The sequence below is a fragment of the Tiliqua scincoides genome, chromosome 3 (genome assembly GCF_035046505.1).
Source record: "Tiliqua scincoides isolate rTilSci1 chromosome 3, rTilSci1.hap2, whole genome shotgun sequence".
Taxonomy (NCBI): domain Eukaryota; kingdom Metazoa; phylum Chordata; class Lepidosauria; order Squamata; family Scincidae; genus Tiliqua; species Tiliqua scincoides.
Genome location: NC_089823.1, coordinates 78,271,600 through 78,292,778, shown reverse-complemented (window position 1 = coordinate 78,292,778; position 21,179 = coordinate 78,271,600). Strand labels below are relative to the sequence as shown.

At 40.8% G+C, this 21,179-nt stretch overlaps 1 protein-coding gene across 4 annotated transcripts in view; it reads right to left on the bottom strand.

Annotated features, from left to right (window-relative positions):
- Positions 1-21,179, bottom strand: part of SCML2 (Scm polycomb group protein like 2) — a 62,749-nt gene that overhangs the window by 11,297 nt on the left and 30,273 nt on the right. For all 4 annotated transcript variants that reach the window (XM_066620782.1, XM_066620784.1, XM_066620783.1 and 1 more), the window contains 6 exons: positions 20,721-20,809; positions 17,605-17,848; positions 10,393-10,640; positions 8,127-8,250; positions 4,830-5,033; positions 1,622-1,804 (listed from right to left, as the gene is read on the bottom strand). In XM_066620782.1, the coding sequence (XP_066476879.1) occupies positions 1,622-1,804; positions 4,830-5,033; positions 8,127-8,250; positions 10,393-10,640; positions 17,605-17,848; positions 20,721-20,809 (1,092 nt within the window). The remainder of the gene's footprint in view (positions 1-1,621; positions 1,805-4,829; positions 5,034-8,126; positions 8,251-10,392; positions 10,641-17,604; positions 17,849-20,720; positions 20,810-21,179) is intronic.

Genomic DNA, 21,179 nt, shown 5'->3' with positions numbered 1-21,179 from the left:
CATGTAATCTATTAATTACATGAAGGCTATGCACTGCCTGCAGGGGTCCACTCGCAGGGAAAAGGAGAATATTTAAGTTCTTTTCAAAGAAACAAGACCAAAAAAAGGACATTTCCTGGAAAAGAGGACATCTGGTCACCCTGCACTTGTGCAATGAGCAGGGTTTTCTCTTCAGGCTGTTTTTGTTAACCTATTAGTGAGAAAGCAGCTAATCACTCCTTTCAGCCCAGCATTGCTGCTATGATCAGTCACTGCCCTGTAAATTGCATTTTCCATTTTTTTAAAATTAATCTAAAATGCCAGGATATGGCACAGGGCTATACTGCAAGCCTGTAATATACTTACCTTTGTTGCCACATTTTGTGGTGACAACATGCTAACCAATGCAGATGTCTTAGAACCACACTGGTCCTCTGGGCAGAGGCCCCTTCAGGCCAGATTTCATTCATCCATCCTGACCAATAACCTTTAATAAACATACCTTTCATGAGTTTTATCTAATCAGTAGTTCCCAAACTGTGAGTTGGGACCCACTGGTGTGTAGTGACTTGATTTTGGGTGGGACACTCAATTCTCCTTTCTTAAAAGTCTGGTAAACCTAGGTGGGACTTGACAGAGTGTTATTTAAAAATGTGGGTCCCAGTACTAAAAAGTTTGGGAACCACTGATCTAATCTCCTTTTAAAGCCACCAGTCCCCTTCACCTGCCATGGGAGTGAATTCCTGTGGGACATCACCAATGTGTGAAGCTTGAAGGATTCTTGGAAAATCTCATGTGATGTAATTTATGACTTATTTATGACTGAGAGCCCAAGCCTATGCTTGTCTACTCAGAAATAAGTCCCATTATAGTCAATGCGGCTTCCTCCCAGGAAAGTGTGAAGAGGATCATAGCCTAAATTTCCTGACTTATTTCGAATGCAAATTCACAGAACAGACACCAAGGGCAGCGGGCAGGCTTCTGCACCCAGATTGTCTCCTTGGACCTCCCAGCGACCTTCCTCCTCAGTGGCCAGCCTTGTTCCACAACCAGCCTTACACAAGCGCCTGAAGGGAGAGGACGGTGCAGGGGGCAGGGAGCCGCTCTCACTCTCTGAGCAAGCTGCGCCACAGCCCTGACCACAAACCCACTGTCAGGGAGACCAGCCAATGCGCTGGGCAGGGGTGGTGGAATGGGTTGGGGGGAGCTACTCGACCAGGGAAAGAGTCCATGCACTGTCCCCCAGAGAAGCAGGAGATGGCCAGCAAACCCCCAAATAGGCAACTGTTCTGTGTGTGGCAGCTGAAAAACTTCAGCTAGCGGATGACAGTTGGGGGGGCACACACCCATGGCTCCCTCCTTGATCCTCCCCTGCACCCTCTTAAGATGAAGGCTGCAAAACTCTATACATTTACTTGGATGTAAGCCCCATTGAATTCAGTGGGATTTATCTCCAAGTATGACAGTAAGTTTAAGATCAGGCTTTAAAGAAAAGTGTAGAAGTTCAAAAATCTGCTTTCACAGACCCTCATTAGTCTGTCCTGTATATTTGCTATTCAGTTGAAGATCTATTCTTCTACATACAAAACAAACAAAAACTAGAAATACAAGTGGGAAAAGAAATGTGGCAATAAAATATTACCTGATTTGTTCCTGTCGTATTCAGTAGGACTGTGTGCACTTCCCACATAAGGACTGAAGGGCTGGCTACTGAAAAGATTATCACACTGCAGACTGTGGCAGAGTTTCTCCAGGAAGCGCAGGACAAAGGATGCACTGTTTACAGAAGGAAGACTGATGGTGTGCTTCTCTCCATCAAAGGAGGCTGTTAGTACAAAGAAAAATCATAACACCACCCAAATATTATGAAATAGAGTGGAACACCACCAGTGCCTAAGAAACCAAGGACATCCCCCTTGAACAAAAACCTTTCAGGAGCAGAAAATTTCCCTCTGCTTCTTGTGTTCTCTTTAATAAGTTTATTATCAAAGCCTTAGAAAGTTTTATTTATCCCTGTGAAAATCCAGAGCAATTGGGTTTCAGCTATCCATTGTAAAAAACAAAGTCAGGACAGTACAAATTCAGAAATATTTTCTTTTACAATGGTACCATTCAGTCACAGGCAACTACCAGGGATGGGTTTCTGCATCTCCTTGACCACTTTTTGAAACTTCTTACATGGGCAAAGAGTCAAGAGTACAAGCCCTTATGTTTATCATCAACACTTTTCTAGCTCTCTATTTTCCCAAGGACAACAGTGAATCCTGCAAACTATGTTCTGTATTGCCAATAGCTGGAAAGTTATTTTCTCAACTTAGACAATGATGAAGTTTGAGAACTCCTGCTCTACTACTAAAAATCTGAGAATTGTAAACATGTTACAAGCTGTCTTTAAGCACCCAAAGAAGAATGAATTCCTAACCCTTTCTATCTCGTTGTTTAAAGCAATTAAGGGTGCAATCCAAAGGCGCCCATGGGCCGACACATGTCCCTTGCGTCGGCCCAGGCGGGTCTCTAACATGCCATAAAGCATTAAGCAATTGCACCCTTAATTGCTTTAAATAATGAGATAGAAATGGCTAGGAGCTCAGGAAGAAGCTTGGCCAGCTCTCAAAGAAGCACCGGCCTGTAGAGGTCGACGCAAGGCTCTGTGCCGACTTCCTCATTGCAAATTGAGTCAGCCTGCCTAGGCGGCCCAGGGGGCAGGTGGGTGGGGAGCGGGAAGCGGGGCTGGGATCCAGCAGTTATACTGGATCCCAACCCCTGTTCCGGGGGGGGGGGGAATGGAGCGTTTTCAAGCCGCTCCACTCTCCTTGGACTTGTGGCACCTCAAAAGGTGGCACAAGTCTGAGGAGACCCATAAGGGCCAGCGGTCCTTACCCGGAGGTAAGGGGAAATGTTTCCCCTTGCCTCTGGCTGAGCCGCTTATGGCCACAATCCTGTGCTGGATACAGCGCGAGCCTCTCGGCTTACCTGTTCTAGTGCAGGATAGGATTGCGCCCTAAGTGTCCTATGTAAAATAATGGTGTCTTACAGAAGAAGCATCCCCTTTTATCAGTTAAATCATGAATAAGAGATTGACACTGTCCCTTGTGTACAAATATTTGCAGATGTGCACAAGGACATTTTGTAATTTTGTAGTTTGCAAATCACAGTGTTATTTTAATACTGCTAGGGGTGCTTTTTCGATGATAATTTTTCTGAAATTTCTTGATTAAAATAGCAAATTGTGGTGGTATGTGTTTTTATCCAAATTCTTATTCAAAATCATACAAACAGCGCAATAAAGCACAATAAGCATTTCAACTGTGAACTCTTTATCATTTTAGTCCGCTACCAAACATATGTACATACATATTCATCGGTTTTCCAAGCTTCTCAAAAGTGCAACACCACAAAGATGAGCAAATTTTTTTTTAAAATCACAGTAATCCCCCTTTGCATAATGGCATAAAATGTGCAAAAAAGCCACAGAAGGTGATGAGGTCAAGGTGCAGTACAATACACAAAAAATAAAATCAGAGAAAGGCTTCACTGAGCCTTGCTTGGTTTTCCAAGCTTCTCAAAAGTGCAGCACCACATTGACAAGCCCCAGAAAAGGCATTTACAGAGAGTGACTTGGAGCAGAGAGGAAATCTGAGCACATTCACCTGATCATAGATCACATAAGAATCACAGTTTAGAACTTAATCGCCTCACCTCCAGATTACAGTACAGTGCTGGTACCCTACCTGGGCATCCCACCCACTCACATTCTTCTCCTCCCCCACCAGCTGCGGGAAATGCACACACTCTAGCAGATACTGTTACTCAGCCACTCCACCATCAGAAATTTCAGGTGATTGTGAGGTGCTCACTGCCATAGTGAAAACTACCTATGGATTCCTCAAGAACAGGCAAAAGTGGTGCTATTTGGTGAAATGAGTGGTTTTTTTGCGATCTGATCTTAATGTAATTTATACTGTGATTTGAGCAGCAATTCTCATTATTTCATGTTCTGTGTTGGTCACAGAAAAAAACGCCCCTAAATATTGCTATACATACAGTGGGTTTATGAAGGTTTAATTAAACCCGAATACCATGGATCACTGTCTTCATCTGGTATTATGTCAATATTACTATATTAAGCCAAGCTCTTTTTAATGCTCATGATTAAATTATGAATTGATGTTCTGTCCTGAAGATGCTTCTGCTAGAAGAAAAGTGACAAACAGCAGCTCCTAATTTAGAACTAGAAAAATATTTTATCAACACAGTCACTATGTAAGAAGAAAGAAAATAAAATGTGTTCTGTAGCAGATAACACAAGTGCTTGGAGCGCTAGTCTCTACAAACATCCAGAATATTTTCATAGGGAAAGCAAGACAGCTGCTTAGTTAAAACATATGGAGCCATTTAGTCGGAACGTAGACAAATTTGTTTTGAGAACTCTTCATTTTATTATTTTTAATAATAATATCTACGACAACAAAAGTAGTGTTTTTTTGCTAATGACTTATAGCATAAATGTGACTCGCACTGATTAATTTTTTAAAAACTAAGCAAAGTGGCATTGGCTAGTCCAGCCCTCTTCACCACTAGAGCAAAGGAAGAAAATGAACTGAACTGTTTTCCATCATTCTGCCACACTAACCTTTGGCCTTGATTTTGCATTCAAATGGAATGTGCTTTGCTATTCTTATAGTGCAATCATATGCATACTCCTCAGAACTTAAGCCAAAACTGTTCAATGGGGCTTACTCCCAGGAAAGTGTACACAGGACTACAGAAGCTGATGAAAATTCTATTACCACTTCATTTCCTGGAGGCCAACCCAAAATTTCTCAAAAACAGAAATGTTTTGCCGTTACCAGTGATCATCTCTCCTGCATGATGCCCTGATTTCAGGAATCCAAAGACAGTTTTTGATTGATGGGCACAGTCTACACAGGCTTGCACAGCCTGCTGAAGTACCATGTTCACGGGACCTGGTCCAAAGTGATCAGGAAGCTGCTGTACTTTCTTTTTATCCAAATGGGGCCCGGAGTTCCCATGTTTGTTAACATAAACGCAAACTATAAAGAAAAGAAATATTATGGGCAATATTTATTTCAGGAATAAGAAACAGGGACTACATTATAACTTATTTCACAAAAATCTCTCTGAAAAGGTATGCTGATCAGCATTTATGCACATGTCTTTTATGCACTTATATTTACCTTGCCATCAGTTGAAATGTAGGCTGAAATTGAATAATGAAGAGGGACCGCTGGTAGTCCACCTTTACAAGACAATCCCACCCTTGCTTACACAAGCTGCTCTCACCCTCGACCTTCAGCCCCAAGGGGACAGTCCCAAATTCACACACTCTTGCTATGTCCTGCATATTAATATGTGTTAACCCTGCTTGTTGCTTCACCTTGTGGCCCCAGAATATAGAGAGAAAAGAAAAAGCTTTCAGAAATAAATCCTATGGCCCAGTGACTCTGACCTTTCTACCTGTTCACTCTGTGATCCTTGTGGGGTGTGGCCCCAACGCTTTATTCTTCCCTTCTCCTCTGAGCACTTTCTCTTGTCCTCTGACCACTGACCACTGACCAGTTAAGATGGGGCACACAAGGGCTCTGATGCCCAGGTCATCTTGAGCACAAGGTGTGCAGGGTGAGGCAGCTCCAGGGCCTTGCTAACTCTAAGTGTTATCTGAACCTCTGATCCTAATCAGATGCTGTAAATATACAGCAATGGAACTGTAAGTAAATAACTTCTTTTTGCAACTTAAAAAAATAAATAAATCCTGACCCTCCAGTCTTAATTTTGTTTGGCCTCATAACATCCTGAGATACAGAATCATAGTACTATTCTAATATTCAGATAGGCAATTCCAGTTGAAAGAGGCTTGCCCGAAGTCAGTTAGTGAGCCTGTGGCAAGACATTCTTAAACAAGGAGTTCATAGCAGAAAATCTTTCAAGATACACAGAGAACTCATGGCATACCATTAATTTGCATCTCAAGATAAGAAGGTCAGATTAAGAAAGAACCTAAGGTTAGATGATGAATTGCTGTCAGGGATGATACATAAACTCTTGCTCTTTGTTGTTTACAGAGAAGTAGATGTGGTCTTGCCACTGTGGCCACATGATCACAATAAAGGAGCAGAACAGATAAAAGGAAGGATCAATAGGAAACAGAAAAAAGGAGAATGTGGGCTATGAAGTAACAAGAAGCAAATTGCTGACTGCCCAAAAAGCAAAATCTGACAGGAAGACATCAGCGCCTTTCCCTTCACAGAGCAATTCAGACCTCTGTTGTGGAGGCTGTGTGCTTTGCTGCTCAGCCTTTATGTTAAAGCACAGTTAAATAAGGTTCCACAACCAAACTGGATCAAATGGTTCAATGCTAGGATTGGGCTGAAGAGAGGCGTGCATCAAACTATCATTTTATAAATACAGTGTTTTACCTTAAGGTTGTGATCCTAGACATTTACCTGGGAGTAAATCCCACTGAATTCAGTGGCACTTCTGAGTAGATACGCCTAAGATTGGAATGTAATGACTAAATTTAGAATACAAGCCTGAACAGTACTAACTCTATGTATAGGTTAGTATGCTACTTAGCAAAGTTCACAAACGCTATGCAGCCAGCTATCTTTCTAAAACCACTGTATGCACTAACTTAGTGATTTCTCATGCATAAAGTTGCTACTTTCTTGAGACAGTACCAACAAAACTGTATATCCAATGGGGTTCAAGCCCATAAGTAAACTGAGGATTCAGGTCCAATTTCTAAGGCCCAGATCCTAAGCAACTTTCCAGCACCAGCATAGCTGTGCCAATGGGACATGTGCTGAATCTTACAGTTGGATACCACTCACGAACGCATTCTCAAAGTAAGGGAACGTTTGTTCCCTTACCTCGGAGCTGCATTGCCCTTATGTTGGTGCTGGAAAGTGGGTTAGGATTGCACCCAAAGCCTCTTAACTAGCTACCCTGAGAAATCCATTTTATCCAAGGGCACAATCCTAACTTCTTGTTAGGCTAGTGCATGTCCCTTGTACCAGTCTAGGAGGGTCACAAACATGCCGTAAAAGCACACTTGCGCCTCCTCGGGAGTGAGCTACGCCAGTGCAGAGGTGAACTGGAGCACAGAGGCTGCATCCAGCCTCCATGGCAGCTTGTGGGGCGAGCCTTGCATCGGGCAATACAAGGCTCTGAGGTGGGCGGGGAGGAGGCGAGAGGGAGGTCCTGGGGGCGGACAGGGGAGTGGGAGGTGGGGCTAGGATCCGAACGTTATGCTGGAACCCAACACGCATTCCTGAGCAATGCGAAGCAGCTCCAAGCTGCTCCGCTTTCCTCGAACTTGTGCCACCTCTGGAGGTGGTGCAAGTCCAAGGAGACCCATAGGGGATGCAGTGGCTTACCTGGGGGTAAGGGGAAGAGTTTCCCCTTACCTCTGGCTGAGCCATTTTGGTGCCCTTGCGCTAGATCAGAGGTTCTCAAACTGGTGGGTCATGACCCACCAGTGTGTGTAATGCTTCCCCATCCTTTTAAGGGGGGAAGGGGAGGGAGGCCACGACGTGATTCCCAGGATCCCCAGGATCACGTTGCTAAGGGGGGGGCGGCGCTTTGCACTTACTTTAAGAAGGCAGGGCTGCAGCAGGCTGTAGGAGGTGCGGGGAGCCCTGCACAGCGCTCCCCAAGGCTTGGAACTTTCACTAAAAGCAGGTGCAAAGCACCTCCTGCAAAACCGAAGTGCTTTGCGCCTGCTTTTAGTGAAAGTTCCAAGCCTCGGGCTCCCTGCACCTCCTGCAGCCCTGTCTTCTTGAAGTAAGTGCAAAGCAATCCTCCTCATCCTTCCTTAGCAACGTGATCCCCAGGATCGCTGCCCTAGTGCCTCCCCTGCAAGAACTTATTGAGGGAGTAAAGCTCCCTCAAAGTTTGAGAAACTCTGCGCTAGGTACAGCGCAAGCCTCTTGGTCTGTCTGTTCCAGCACAAGATAGGATTGTGCTGTAAATGACTTTTTCCACTGCAGTACGTTATATCTGTAGTACTTATCTTTATATATATATAGAACTATAGTAATCTGCAGTATTTTTATAGTAACTTTGGAAACAGCTGGTTGTGAAATTGGAAAATATATCATTAAGTATTATGCAACAGATTGGTTTACCTGTTGAAATGACAGCTGCTGTTGCACCAGTAATACCTGGCCCATCTGTGTGTATCTGTGGGTCCACTTTTGCAGAAATAAGGGGAGGAGAAAATCCTGGAGGTTGGACTGGTAAGATTTTTTTCTGTTCAGAAAAGAAAAAAAGAATTAGCATTTTGTTAAATTAAGACAATTGCATCCTTTGCAAAAAGAAAGACCACCTTCAGATTATCATATGCTAAAACTAGACTACTCTCTCTCTTCACTATAATCAAAATATTGTCAAAACTGCAGTTTAGGACTTCTAGTCCCAATATCAATTTCAAAAAGTTTTCCTCAAGGGTAAGAACCATGATCTCAACATAGATTATATCAGTGGTTCCCAAACTTTCAGGCTTTGCAACCCACCCCATTGTGCACAGTAGGTTATGAGCCGGCTGCCGACTACGGGGCCACCAGGCATTATGGGATGTTATGTAGAAGTTGCTTCCAGGTTGCACAGGCACACAACCTGCATCATTGGCTGTGCCACACTGTGTCACGTCTCATAATATATGCGTTCTCAAACTGTGGGTCATGCCACATTGGTAGTTCGCAACCCAACTTTTGGTTGATTGTGTGTCTGCCACGACCAGGAAGCTATAGGCCACAGCTCAATGCTATGTGACTAATGATGCAGGTTGTGCACCAACACAACTCAGAAGCAACTTCTGTATTGTAAGCCATGATGCTTGCCAACTTCCTTATCACAGTAGGCCAAAAATCAGGTCACCACTCATTAGTGGGTTGCAAATCACAGTTTGGGAAACACTAGATTGGACAGAAACATATATCCAGCATTCATAAGCATTCATCTACCACACAAAAAGTCAACTCGAGATGACTATATTGCATCATGACCATATTGCAACGGTTGTTTCAAGTGTCCAGGCAACAGCTAGAGAAAGCAGCATCAGCAAAGCTCCACTTGCATGATTTTTCCACAGATGAAAAGTTGCTGAAACTAGAATGGCAAATATAGACTTCATTCCTCATTACTATTTGTGACAAATGACACAAGCATATGAATCTGCCCTGACAAGTACTATTAATTACTATTAATTACCCCTGCTAATTGGGTAAGAGGCACTTTTTCAAGTGGGTGCTCCTTTTTTTAGCAGGGGGAGAGTAACTGGCCCACCTCACCCCAGCAGTGTCTGTTATAGTGGCTGTCTGCTGGTGTTCTTTTGAATCTTTTATATCAGGGGTGTCCAAAGTTTTTGGCAGGAGGGCCACATCATCGCCCTGACACTGTGTCGGGGGCCGTTGAAAAAAAGAATTAATTTACATTTCAAATTTGAATAAATTTACATAAGTTTACATAAATGAATATATTAAAGATGAACTTATATGAATGAATGAAGGTCTTGCAATAGCTCAAGGTCTATAAAAGGCCTTGCACAAAGCAAGGCCGGTCTTTCCTGTGCTGCCGCTGCTGCATCACAGATGTGAAACAGCAAGCAGTGGAGGAAGCCCTCATCCCACAGCTCACACGAGAGGTCAAACAGTCGCCCTCACGCTGAGAACAGTTGCATTGGGCCAGTGCAGGCTCCAACAAATCTCCGGAGGGCCAGAGGCTCATTGGAGACTGGGGGCTCCCTGAGGGCCGCATTGGGAGGCCTTGAGGGCTGCAAGTGGCCCCAGGGCCAGGGTTTGGGCAACCCTGTTTTAGATTGTGACCCTTTTGGGACAGGGAGCCATTAGTTATCTGATTTTTCTCTGTTAACTGCTTTGTGAACTTTTAGTTGAAAAGCAGTATATTAATAATAATAATAATAATCATCATCATCATCATCAAAGCCAGCCTGCTCTGAAAAATTTCTTCCTAAATCACTTGAGGCAGAGAATCACAAGAAATTTAGTTAAAGGATCGTTTTTGGCAACTTCACTGGTTCTCCAACTACGCCAGGTTTCTGCTGGGTAAAGACTGAATTAATGTCTTGGGAAAAATACTGAGAAAGAAATAGGAGAGAATGAGCGCATTTTGAGGTTTGCCAGTCTAAAAGCAGATATACTTCCCCTTGCATCTAACATACTAAAGAATAAAATATGGAACTTGCATTAAATATCTGTAGGTATGTGGGACAGGAACTCTGCTCTGTAACATACTTGGTGCATGTATGTTTAATAATAATTGAAAAAAATAAACTGAAGTAATTTTTAAAAAATAGCAAACAGCAGAAAACAACCCAGGAAAACATAAAGACATTTCTGGCCAACAAACGTGAAGGTAAACAGGTTCGCTAACCTTCCTGCCTGGTTTCAAGCTTTTTTTCCTTTTTTTGAGATTTTCCTTATGAGATGTGTTTTTTGTCACAGGAATATCTTTGGGAGACCTGCCTTTCGTAAGAACTGCAGACAGAGCTGGTGGTTTTCCCCGAACAGGTTTCCTGCCTCTCGGCACAGGAGCAGAAACTTTCTGTGGAGACTGCATTGAACGCCGAGTCACTTTGGAAGGGGACAACTGGGCTTTTGTATTATTCTTTGTAACAGAAACTGAAAGGAAAGTAAAAATAATACACGTATCAGAATCTAAATATACCCATAAGTGGCACTACCCTAAAATGATGAATTCTCTGTAAAACAGGGGGGGGGGGGGGCTTGCAATGTTAGGGATCCTGGACCTTTAACAATTGTGTAGGAGAGAGAATTTCAACAGGTGCAGCTTGTCATCTCAAAGATGACAAGCTGCACCTGTTGAAATTCCCTCTTCTATACAATTGTAAAAGGTTGAGGATCCCTAATGTTGAAAGTTTGCCTACCCTTGCTATAAAATATGCTTACAATGACCTATCTTCACGCACACAGTTTAGAATGGGGTTGCCAACTTCTCAACAAGAAAATAAAGGAGTGCCTTTGCCAGCAGTTTGATTTGAAAATATTCTTCAGGTAACCGTATTTCTCTTTCTGCTCTGAAAATACAGCTTCTGTAGATATAGTCATTGCTACAGGCAGAGAAGCAGACCAGGTAGTTTCTTTTTTGTTTGGACTCTTGTTTGGACCTAACCAGTTTACAGAAGTAACTTTGCTAACTGAATTATTGCAAAGGAAATTCTGGCCAATGCACCAGGAACTTCTCTTGCATAGATCCCACTGCTGTGAACTGAATGTATGTAAGAATATTCAAGATAACTCTTTAAGAACAGTAAAACATTCATTTGTTCCTGCTTCTGATTCATTGGATTATGATTCTTCTCCAACCCACCTACGAATATTTGGATTCCTTTGGGAGCATAACAGTGAGTTAAGGACATATCAATTGAAAGACTGAACTCTGCACAAAAAGGAGGAATTTTGCACAAGGCATACATTTGGTGTTCATATTTCTGATTTTTTTTAAAGTAACCAAGAAGAATTCCAAAATGATTTAAAAGTTCCACAGTAGTTAAAATAATGTCTCCCCATGTCTAAATACAGCTGCTTCAATGTGAAAAGAAAACTGTACTACTTGCCAAAAACTGAGAATGTACAATTTTGGACAAACTGAACACATTTTTCAACGGTAACAGAATACAATTTTAAATTAAGAAAGAACTGTTTGTTCTCCTTGGGCAATAATGGCAAAAATTCACATAAAGGAAATGCAAATTGGCAACAGAAATAGAGATTTCACTGTGTGACACACATTTTAAGGGAAAACTGGCTTAGCCCTACGAAGCTGGGGATGTTTAACTATATCATAGCATAGCAAAGTCCAAATATTAGTGTTTACTTTCTGTATTGCATCCTTCAACTAACAACTTTATCAACTTTTTAACTTTTTTACGTCTAAGACGTAATTATGGGCCAGCAGAAATTATTTCTGAATATACCTGAATATTCTGAATATAACACATGCACAGGTCATTTTTAAGGATGCATTTTTTGCTAACTAGATAAGTGTTGCTGTGTGTATGTTTGTGTCTTTACATACTATTCAAAATTAGTCAACATCGTGTATCAAAACCACTCTAGCAAACTGAACATTTAACAGTGTGTACATAAAGATCTGGTGATAAAGTTCATGAGATATGTTCTGCACATTTTGATGTTTAGAAAACATTAACTAAAATAAGGTTGAAAAATATTTTGTTTATCATTTTAAAAACAGAGATTTAATTTACAAGCATACAGAGAGAGAGAGAGAGAGAGAGAGAGAGAGAGAGAGAGAGAGAGAGAGAGAGAGAAATGCCACACATATATGTTTTCCTTAAAAAAAGTATACCTGGCAGCAAGTAAATCAACTTTAAAAGCCTTTAATGTCAAGAAGTTATTGCAGAAGAAACCAAACAGTTAATCAAATCATTACTGAAAACACACACACACACACACACACACACACACACACCTAGGATCAAAATATTATGGGACTGGATCCTAAAGGCTTCCTTCTCTAATAGAAGAACTTGTAAAGTTTTTATTACTTTCAAATGCATTTCTTTCTAACATTACTCGTTGGCAAAAGAAGTAATTATTAAAAGGTTATAAGAATATGCTTACACTATAATTTATTGTTGTCCGCACTGACATTAATTGTGTACATTTAAATGCACACTACTATACAGTAACTGTGTCAATATTGTCCCCAAGCTCAAAGAAAACAAACTTCAATCCACAGGTTGTAAAAATGCAGGTACAAGCTTTCACACACAGATACACATTCTACTCTTTGAAAAAAACGGAGAGTACTTGTTAAACAAAGCCTGGCTATGCAACAATAATGATTCCTTGCTCTAATGTGATATAAAAGTTATATTTTTGAAACAGGCTTCCTACCTTTATATTCCAGAGATGCAAATGTCATTTGTTAGCCACTGAGATGGTTCAGACTCAATCTGATAGAATTGCTTTTTTTACTGAGAAAGCAAATCTGCAACAAAGCCCATGCTGCTGCTTGGGCAGCAGGCACTGAAATATGCTAGCAAATCAGGATGAAGCTATTTGCATCTGTTGGTTTAAGAGGAAGAGAAGGAGGAGGAAACCCAGTGGAGTGGAGACTGCTAAAGCAGTTCACATATTGTCTGTTGTCCCTACTGATAGTGACCATCAGTCACCTGCTCATACTTCCTTAACCCCTGCCTTCAGAAAGAGATCAAAGGTTACACAGGGTCAAAGAATCTGGAAAGAAGTGAAAGGACATACAAAGAAAATTTAGCTGCCAACCAACCAAAAATAGGGTGCCTCTGAAGACAAAGTTAACAACAGCAGCCCAAAACCTGAAGACTGTTTGGCAAACTCAACAGGATGCGTTAAAATGTATCAGTGAAATAAAAAGGGAAAAAGCAGCCTCTGTCGGCAATTAATATACAGGGTGTAATGTGAGAGAAAGTACTTTTGCTCTTTTCAGGTCACTGTTCTGCATCACAATGGCCCTGTCAAATCCATAAACAAAATAAAAAGCATTTTGTTTCTTGCTGCCCTGGGCAAAACAATTAAGATATCAACCATTCAGGTCTCTCATGTGCAGTCTAGGTAGGCAGCAGTCAAGTTAGGCACTCTCTAATCCTAAGTAACAACTTTATTAAGGTCTTTGGAAATGAGACAGTCTTTCTCAAATAAACTACAATGCATCCTTGCAACACAGCAGGAAAGGGGGTGAAATAATGGAAGCAAAGCATGTTAACATGCTTTCCTGCATTCAGAGTTGCTTATACTTCTAATAGTCCAGATCATTCTTATCTATATAATGCATCATATAATAGCATTTAGGATTCTCTAATTGCTTCTACCAATCACTCTAAATTACTCTAAATAGTTTCAGACAATTTCAAATTATTAGCGAGAGATTATGGTCTAAACATTCTAAATCCAGGCCCATGAATAATCTTGTTCAGGAAACCGAAAATAATCAAATTCCTAGACACAGGCACCATAATTTTGTGTGCGAGCGTGCATGGTTTTCTTTTGGGGGGGGAGGGGAGAATGCAGCACAAGAGTCTATTATATCTGCCCATTATTTCAGGATCTATACAGCCATGATCCTTTCCAAGTTACAGTGAAATCCAACTATTACCAAGCATTCAGATTTCCAAAACTCTGTTAAAAACAGGAATGAACTCAAGACAACTAATTTCCTTTTCTACAGTTCTTGTGCAGGAACCACAAAAGTCCATCTTTTAGTGTACTTTAGTGAGAAAACAGTTGCATTTGTGAGTAATTACAGAGACATTATGTTAGTGGTATGAGTACCCCCTTGATTGTGCTATGGACATAACTGTGACAACCATATAACAAAAAACCATCCAAAAAACAACAGTACACATACATATATTAATTTATAATCATTTGCAAGAAGTATGTAATGTTCACTATGGTAAAGTGTTGCAAGAAGGCATAAAATACAGCACCTTCATCACATCATGTATAATTTCAGAACCTCAATGGAAAGTTAGTCCATTATCCTATCCCAGATAAAAAGCTTAACCATAACCATATGATTATGTCCATTTGAAAAGGCCAAACATAGTTGGAAGTCAGTTTCATTGAAATGAAAAGGGCTTGAAAAGAATGCATCTACATGTGTTCAGGATTAGGGTGCCAATAAAAATGTGCTGCAGACATTGTCCCTTGAGTTCTCCACTAATAGTATAGTTCATAAAGCAGAAGTTAAAAGGGGAATGTAGCTCAAAGCTTGAATGCACATACACAGCTGGTGCAGAGGGAAATAGGTTATATTGGATTAGCACATCCAATGGCCACATGCCAAACTTGAGGCTGAGCTGATCCTTCACTTGCAGATGTGCAAGAGTAGACTCCTTCTGCATCTGTGTTATCATGTTAATGAAGCATGTTCATTTTATATTGCATGTGTAACTTAAAATGGCAGATTCAGTAGTAGTGAATGATCATAATGATATCTGAAAACAGTGCCTACAGAATCCAAGCAAAAACCAATCAGCAAAACCAAACCTGTGACTAGCTGCACATGACCAAGAAGCTTCTGCACAAGGAAGCTTCCCATTCATTTAAATGAAAACACACGTGAATGGGCAAGTCCGTTTACACAGGAACTCTCTATGTACGCTCTGAGTTCCCATGGAAATGTGATTCAGGAATGTTATGTTTCACATAGATGTCCCTGAGACAAATAGACTACATAACAAAAGATCATTACATGATTAAAACATTTTTTGTGTTGTTTAAACAAGGCCACCAGTTACACAACACTTTTATTAAGTTATTTAAGAAGCAGTTTTTCCACATAGCTTGTACTCCTCAGATTATGACTTCCCATCTTCTCTTTTCAGAAAGTGTGGGGGGGGATTTTGATTCCTCAGCAACAGGAGGATGTATATTGCCCTTTCAGAGTACTCAAAGCACTTCATCTGTATTACCTCACAAAAACAGTATGTGTCTGTTTATTATCCTCATATTGCAGCTAGGGAGCTGAGGCTGAGAGGCTACCTACTGAGGCTGAGAGGCTACCTACTGAGTTTGAAAGGCTACCTGCTTGCCTAAGGCTACCTACTGTGTTTATAGCAGAGGTTAGATTTGACCAGGAGAAGTCCTGATTTGCAGCTCAGTATCTTAGGCTGGAATCCTAACCATACTTTCCTGAGAGTAAGCTCCACTGAAGAAAATAGGACTTACTTCTGAGTAGACCTGGTGAGGACTGTGCCTTAAGTCCCTAAACGACACCAGTTCTGCTAATCCTAATCGAACAGTGTTACACTACTAACAGTGTAAATGCTCAGAATCAAAATTATTATATATTTGACTTGCATTTTTTCACAAATTAAAATACCTGCACAAGAGTTCTTGTTTTTACAGATAATTTCTTCATCTGTTAATAGCTTGCCTAACAACACCATGGCAAAACCCAAACCTGTTTAATCTAGTGTCTGATCCAGAGCAATGTCCCTATTGCTTTGATCTTCCAAGGAGGAACTAGACAGCTCAACCGAATTCGTACTAACCATGGGAGGTGTCAATATTGGGAACAAATGGGGGCAGGTTGGTTATCCTAATTGTGACTATGGGAATGTTCCACAAACTTTACATCATACTGCAATGGAATGCCCTCTTAGAAGATATTCTGGCTTCCTGCAGGAATTACATCAGCTTGAGCTGTCCAATGGTTAGATGATTTAAGGCCCAATCCTATCCAATTTTCCAGTGCTGGTGCAGCCGTGCCAATGGGGCATGCGCTGCATCCTTTGGTGGAGAGGCAGTCACAGAGGCCTCCTCAAAGTAAGGGAACATTTGTTCCATTACCTCGGGGCTGCATTGTGGCTACACCAGTGCTGGGAAGTTGAATAGGATTGGGCCCTCAGATATCTGACCATAGACGTAGTTGTTTTGTAACTGCTCACATAAAATATACAATGTAATTTTATTCATTGTGTGAGTTTTAATAATTTATTGTTTGTTGTTTATATTAGAGAGTATATTGTGAATTTTATATTATGATGCTGCATTTTGCCATACAATTAAATAAATAAATCATGGCACATTTAACAAACAAGCAGCTTAACTGTCAGCCCAATCCTATTCTCCCTTCCCCTGCTGATGCAGCCGTGCCAAAATGGCATATGCTTCATCCTGCAGGGAGAGGCAGTCCCTGAGGTCTCCTCTGGGTAAAAGAAAATTTGTTCCTGTACCCGGGTGTAAGCCTTTGTGATGCAGAGGAGCCTACTCAGACACAAGCCAGCAAAATTGCTGGGGAAGGTTCACATAGACCCAGGCTGCAGGATTTGGTCTGCGAAGGGGGTTTAAGATTTGGTGGTGGCGTCCACTGCTATCATAACTGCCCCCTTCCCAGATCTGATCCACACCCTTCTCCCTGCCCCATCACCACCCCATTTCACCCTCCCCTGCCCCCATTCAACCCTATTTCCTCCCACCTCCCTCGCCAGTTACCTAGTGCTCCATAGCAGTTGCTGTGCATGAGGCTACTGCAACCTCACCAATGGACCAGCAGTATACAGCTTGTCATGATGCAGGAGGCCCTTTTATGGGCAATCACTACTAGTGGATTGGATTAGGCTGCGTGGCTGCAATCCTGATCACATTTTCCTGAAAGTAAGTTCCTATGAACAGGATACACAGGGTTGTGCTGCAAATGTTCCACTATCTTAAACTAGTAAACTCTGCTATGAAAACCTTGCTGTCTACTTACATCACAGTATTGTTATAAGACTTGCATCAAGATAATGTAGGTTGTTATATAAACCACTGTGAACTGTTTTGATGAAAAGCAATACAATATAAATACAATACACATATTGTATGTATGCAATATACAATATAAATATTTTTAATAATATCAAATTAATAAATATTAGGAAAGCTAGTAGAAAAAATATTTTTGGTTTAACTTCATTCTTTTTAGATTTTTGTTACACTGTTATATTTTGATGAGAAAATTACCATGAGAGAAAATATCTAGAAAAGGTTGTCTTATCAGTTTAATCAAAGCCTTAAAAGCTAAGCAAGGCCAGGTGGACCTGGACTATGGAAGCTGGCAGCTAAAATGTCTTACCACTGTTCCCTGGTGGTTGCAGAGCATCTCCTGTTAAGTCACACCATCCAACTGGAAAGATATCCCGAGAATCATATTTACACCAATAGTCAAATGCTCCTCGCCAGCCATCAAAGGTAATGAAAACTTCATCTCCTTTAACATCCCCAACGGTTGCAGGGCATATTAAATAAGGGTTTTTTCTGTCTATTGCTTCCAGTTTCATTCCAACTTTAAAACAGTTTGGAGAAGGCTTTGGAGGTTCCTACCAACATAAAGAGAATCAAACATGTATACATCTGAAATCTTGAAGAAAACACATTTGCTATAACCATGGTGCTCTAGAGTACTAACACCCCAAAAAGATACACTGAACTACACAAAAGATGTGGACATTCCCCACCTTTTTCATAGCCCAGATCTCCTCAGTTGGGAAAAATTCATGCCTGCAAAGCTAAATGGCATATTTTGTGGCGTTTAAAGATAATTAAAGAATTAAAAGTTTAGAGAATAAAAAACAAATACTGCTGGTTGACTTAGAGTATTTAAGATATTTGTTTCCTTAGAACGATTTGAATAGTTACCAGTTCAGAGAAAAACAGGTATAAAAGTCTATTTAAAGTATTTGTAATCCCCATCCAGCATGATGGTTTTACTCTCCTAATGGAGCAAAAAGTAAAATGTTGGTGTTGGCAAAAAGGCAAAACAGTTTCCAGTGTCACACTTGTCAATGTCAGAGGCCATGAATTGACTATTTATAGCTTTGAAGATTCTGTCTAAGGCACGTTTTAAACTAGCAGGAGACTCTCTTATAAAGCCATTCAAACTTGCATAATACCATTTCAATGGATTCTCAAATGATGAATTGCTACCATGATGGGAGTTTTGTTGCCCCCTCCTCACTTTTTTAGTTGTTCTGCAAGTTCAGTGGGGGAAAATTAACATCTTTATGTTCAACTCTTTTGTATACAATATGAATAAAGAAGTAAGAAGTCTATTCTAAAATATTCAGTGTCATTAAGATGATAAATAATTTTATTATAAGATTCACCTTTTCTGATCAAATCAAACCGGTTCCTCCTTAATGACCATATATCTATTGTTCCAATTTTGGGAGTGATTCATAAAGTATGTTATGTACCAAGGGAGAAGAAAGAGCTAGAAAAATTTAAACTGTCTGATAAAGCAGTCACAAGGCACTCGTTGTAATGTGATATGGTTTAGTACAGTGTTACTTCGGCCACATCTATTTTTCTTTAGATACCTCTTCTCACAAGACCTCACATTCGACAATCTTCACCTATTCTATTTCATCATCCCTCTTCTGCTGTCCCCATGTCCTTTTTTCCCCCCTGTGCATCATCATTTCCTTCTCTAGCACCCTGCAATTTCTGTATAATCTGAGAATCTCTGACAGGCATACATCCACGACCACAGATTAAGGAACATGGTACCCAAAAACTACAGAACCTGCTGTTTCATTGTATATTCTTGAGCTACAGAAACACCTACACAGAATGAGCATGTAAAGTTGTATTGGTTCCATTACAAAAGATGCAGACTCCCACATAGCAATAAAATTTCACTCGGAACATGAAAATCACAACTGGACAAAAGTGACTAGCATATGGATTCACCATAAAAGAAAATAAAGCAGAATGTTTTAAAATGACAAATTGCTGATACTTCTGGTCATATAACACTTATTTTTTTTGTTTTCAGTAAACTTCCTATGTTAGTCAACAAAAACATTTTTACATGATAAAATGGACCTGCCCCAGGCATTAAAGATATATGCTATGACATATAATGTGTGCATGATCTTACAGAGTCACAAACTGCAGTAAGTAGGCTAGAGCATTTAAAAAACTTAAAACATGGGCAGCCTATGAATCTGAAAGGTAGACACATTACCCAAGTAACCCATTGTTACCTATTTTTCCTATTCTTCCTTGTCACACAGATACACAGCTGAGTGAGATCTTGATGTACGAACAAAAATACTACATTTTCACAGGAAACAGACTACACCTGGCAACTGATCTCAGCATACTAACCCCCAGTCCTAAAGCCCTGTTCAATGAGTCTACATTTCAGGTGATGTAGCTTGGGGTTTTATCTCTCTGGTCCATCAAAGGGGAAGTTTGGTAATAGGAAACATGGTTAAAGGCTACTCAGCACACAAAAGAAGCACTTTGCACAAACTGTCTCTTGTCCTCCACAAGAAACATGGCAAGATATTTTGTTAACAGTTGTCTTCACAGAATTCTGCTGGAGGTCTCTGCAGATGCTGTTTGTAGTGTCCTTCAGGCTTCTCCACATAGTTGGGGGGGCACCTGTTGCTGTATTGATCAATCCTAATGGTTGGCAAGGGTCGTCCCCCAGCATTGGTCTTTCTGCACCTGCCCTTGCTCAGTTCATCCTGATGGAGTTTTTTTAGCCCTCAGTGTTGGGGCCAATTGGATGCAGCGACTGGCTCCTTGGACATCACATTGATGACGCGAAAATGATGCAGACATCACAGTGATGACACACGGATGTAAGGATGCCACTCTGGATATAATTCTGAGTTGGTGTTTCTATGGACACTGGGGTCTTATCAGGAAGGACTACACCAGCAGTTGCTTTGACAGGGAAGACTTGGCACTTGGCCCATGTTGTGCCAGCCTCGGTAAGATGTCAATGTGGTGTTGCCAGGATGGGCTTACAATAGTACAGATGTCATGCTGGCATCCATGTAACATCACCATGGCATCCAGATAGGACTAAACTTAAGGGTTGTTTCTAAATAACATAGCATGTCCCTAATAAAAGGGGCACACATGCACTTAGACTAGAGCACTTTCTTGCCTTTTTATACAGAAGAGAGCAGTACAGAGAGGAGAGCAGATTGCTGCTGTGCTCTTTTTACTGTATTAATATTTTATTGCTATTTTTATGATGTTCTTAATTGTGAACAATTAAGGGTTTTAATGCAATTTGTGTTTTTAATGATGATTTTATGTTATTTATATTTCCCCACACTGTTGTAAGCCACCTTGGGTCCCTTCAGGGAGAAAGGCAGGGTAGAAATACAGTAAATAAATATAGCATCCCAGAATTCTCAATCACAATGCAGCTTCAATCCAATTTCTTACCTTCTTAAAGAATGCTCCAGGTGCCATTTCAGCTCCATTTAGTGTTCTTAGAAGAAACATTGGCCAAGAAGATGCATTCATCTGAAACCCTAAATCCAAAACAGTACATTAAGTGTGTACAACAGATTTGCAAAATACACCTTTCAAGAAACCAAAGAGCCTACACTGGAGGTATTAGCTCCACAGGATACATCTGAATTGATGAGGTTATTAATATATGTGCATAGTTGCCAAAACACACATTCCATTCAAGGTTTCAACTATAATTAAGTGATAACAAGTTAAGCGCCTGGTGCAACATGTGCGAAGTAATATGGATAAAGTTAGGTGGAAAAGTAGCGTTTTGACTCATATTTTATTATGAGAAACAGGATGCTGGGACCAGAAGGTTTCATACCACTTGAGAAAGGCTGGTTTAGTAGAAAGCTAGCAGGAGGCAATTATACACACAATTAGCTC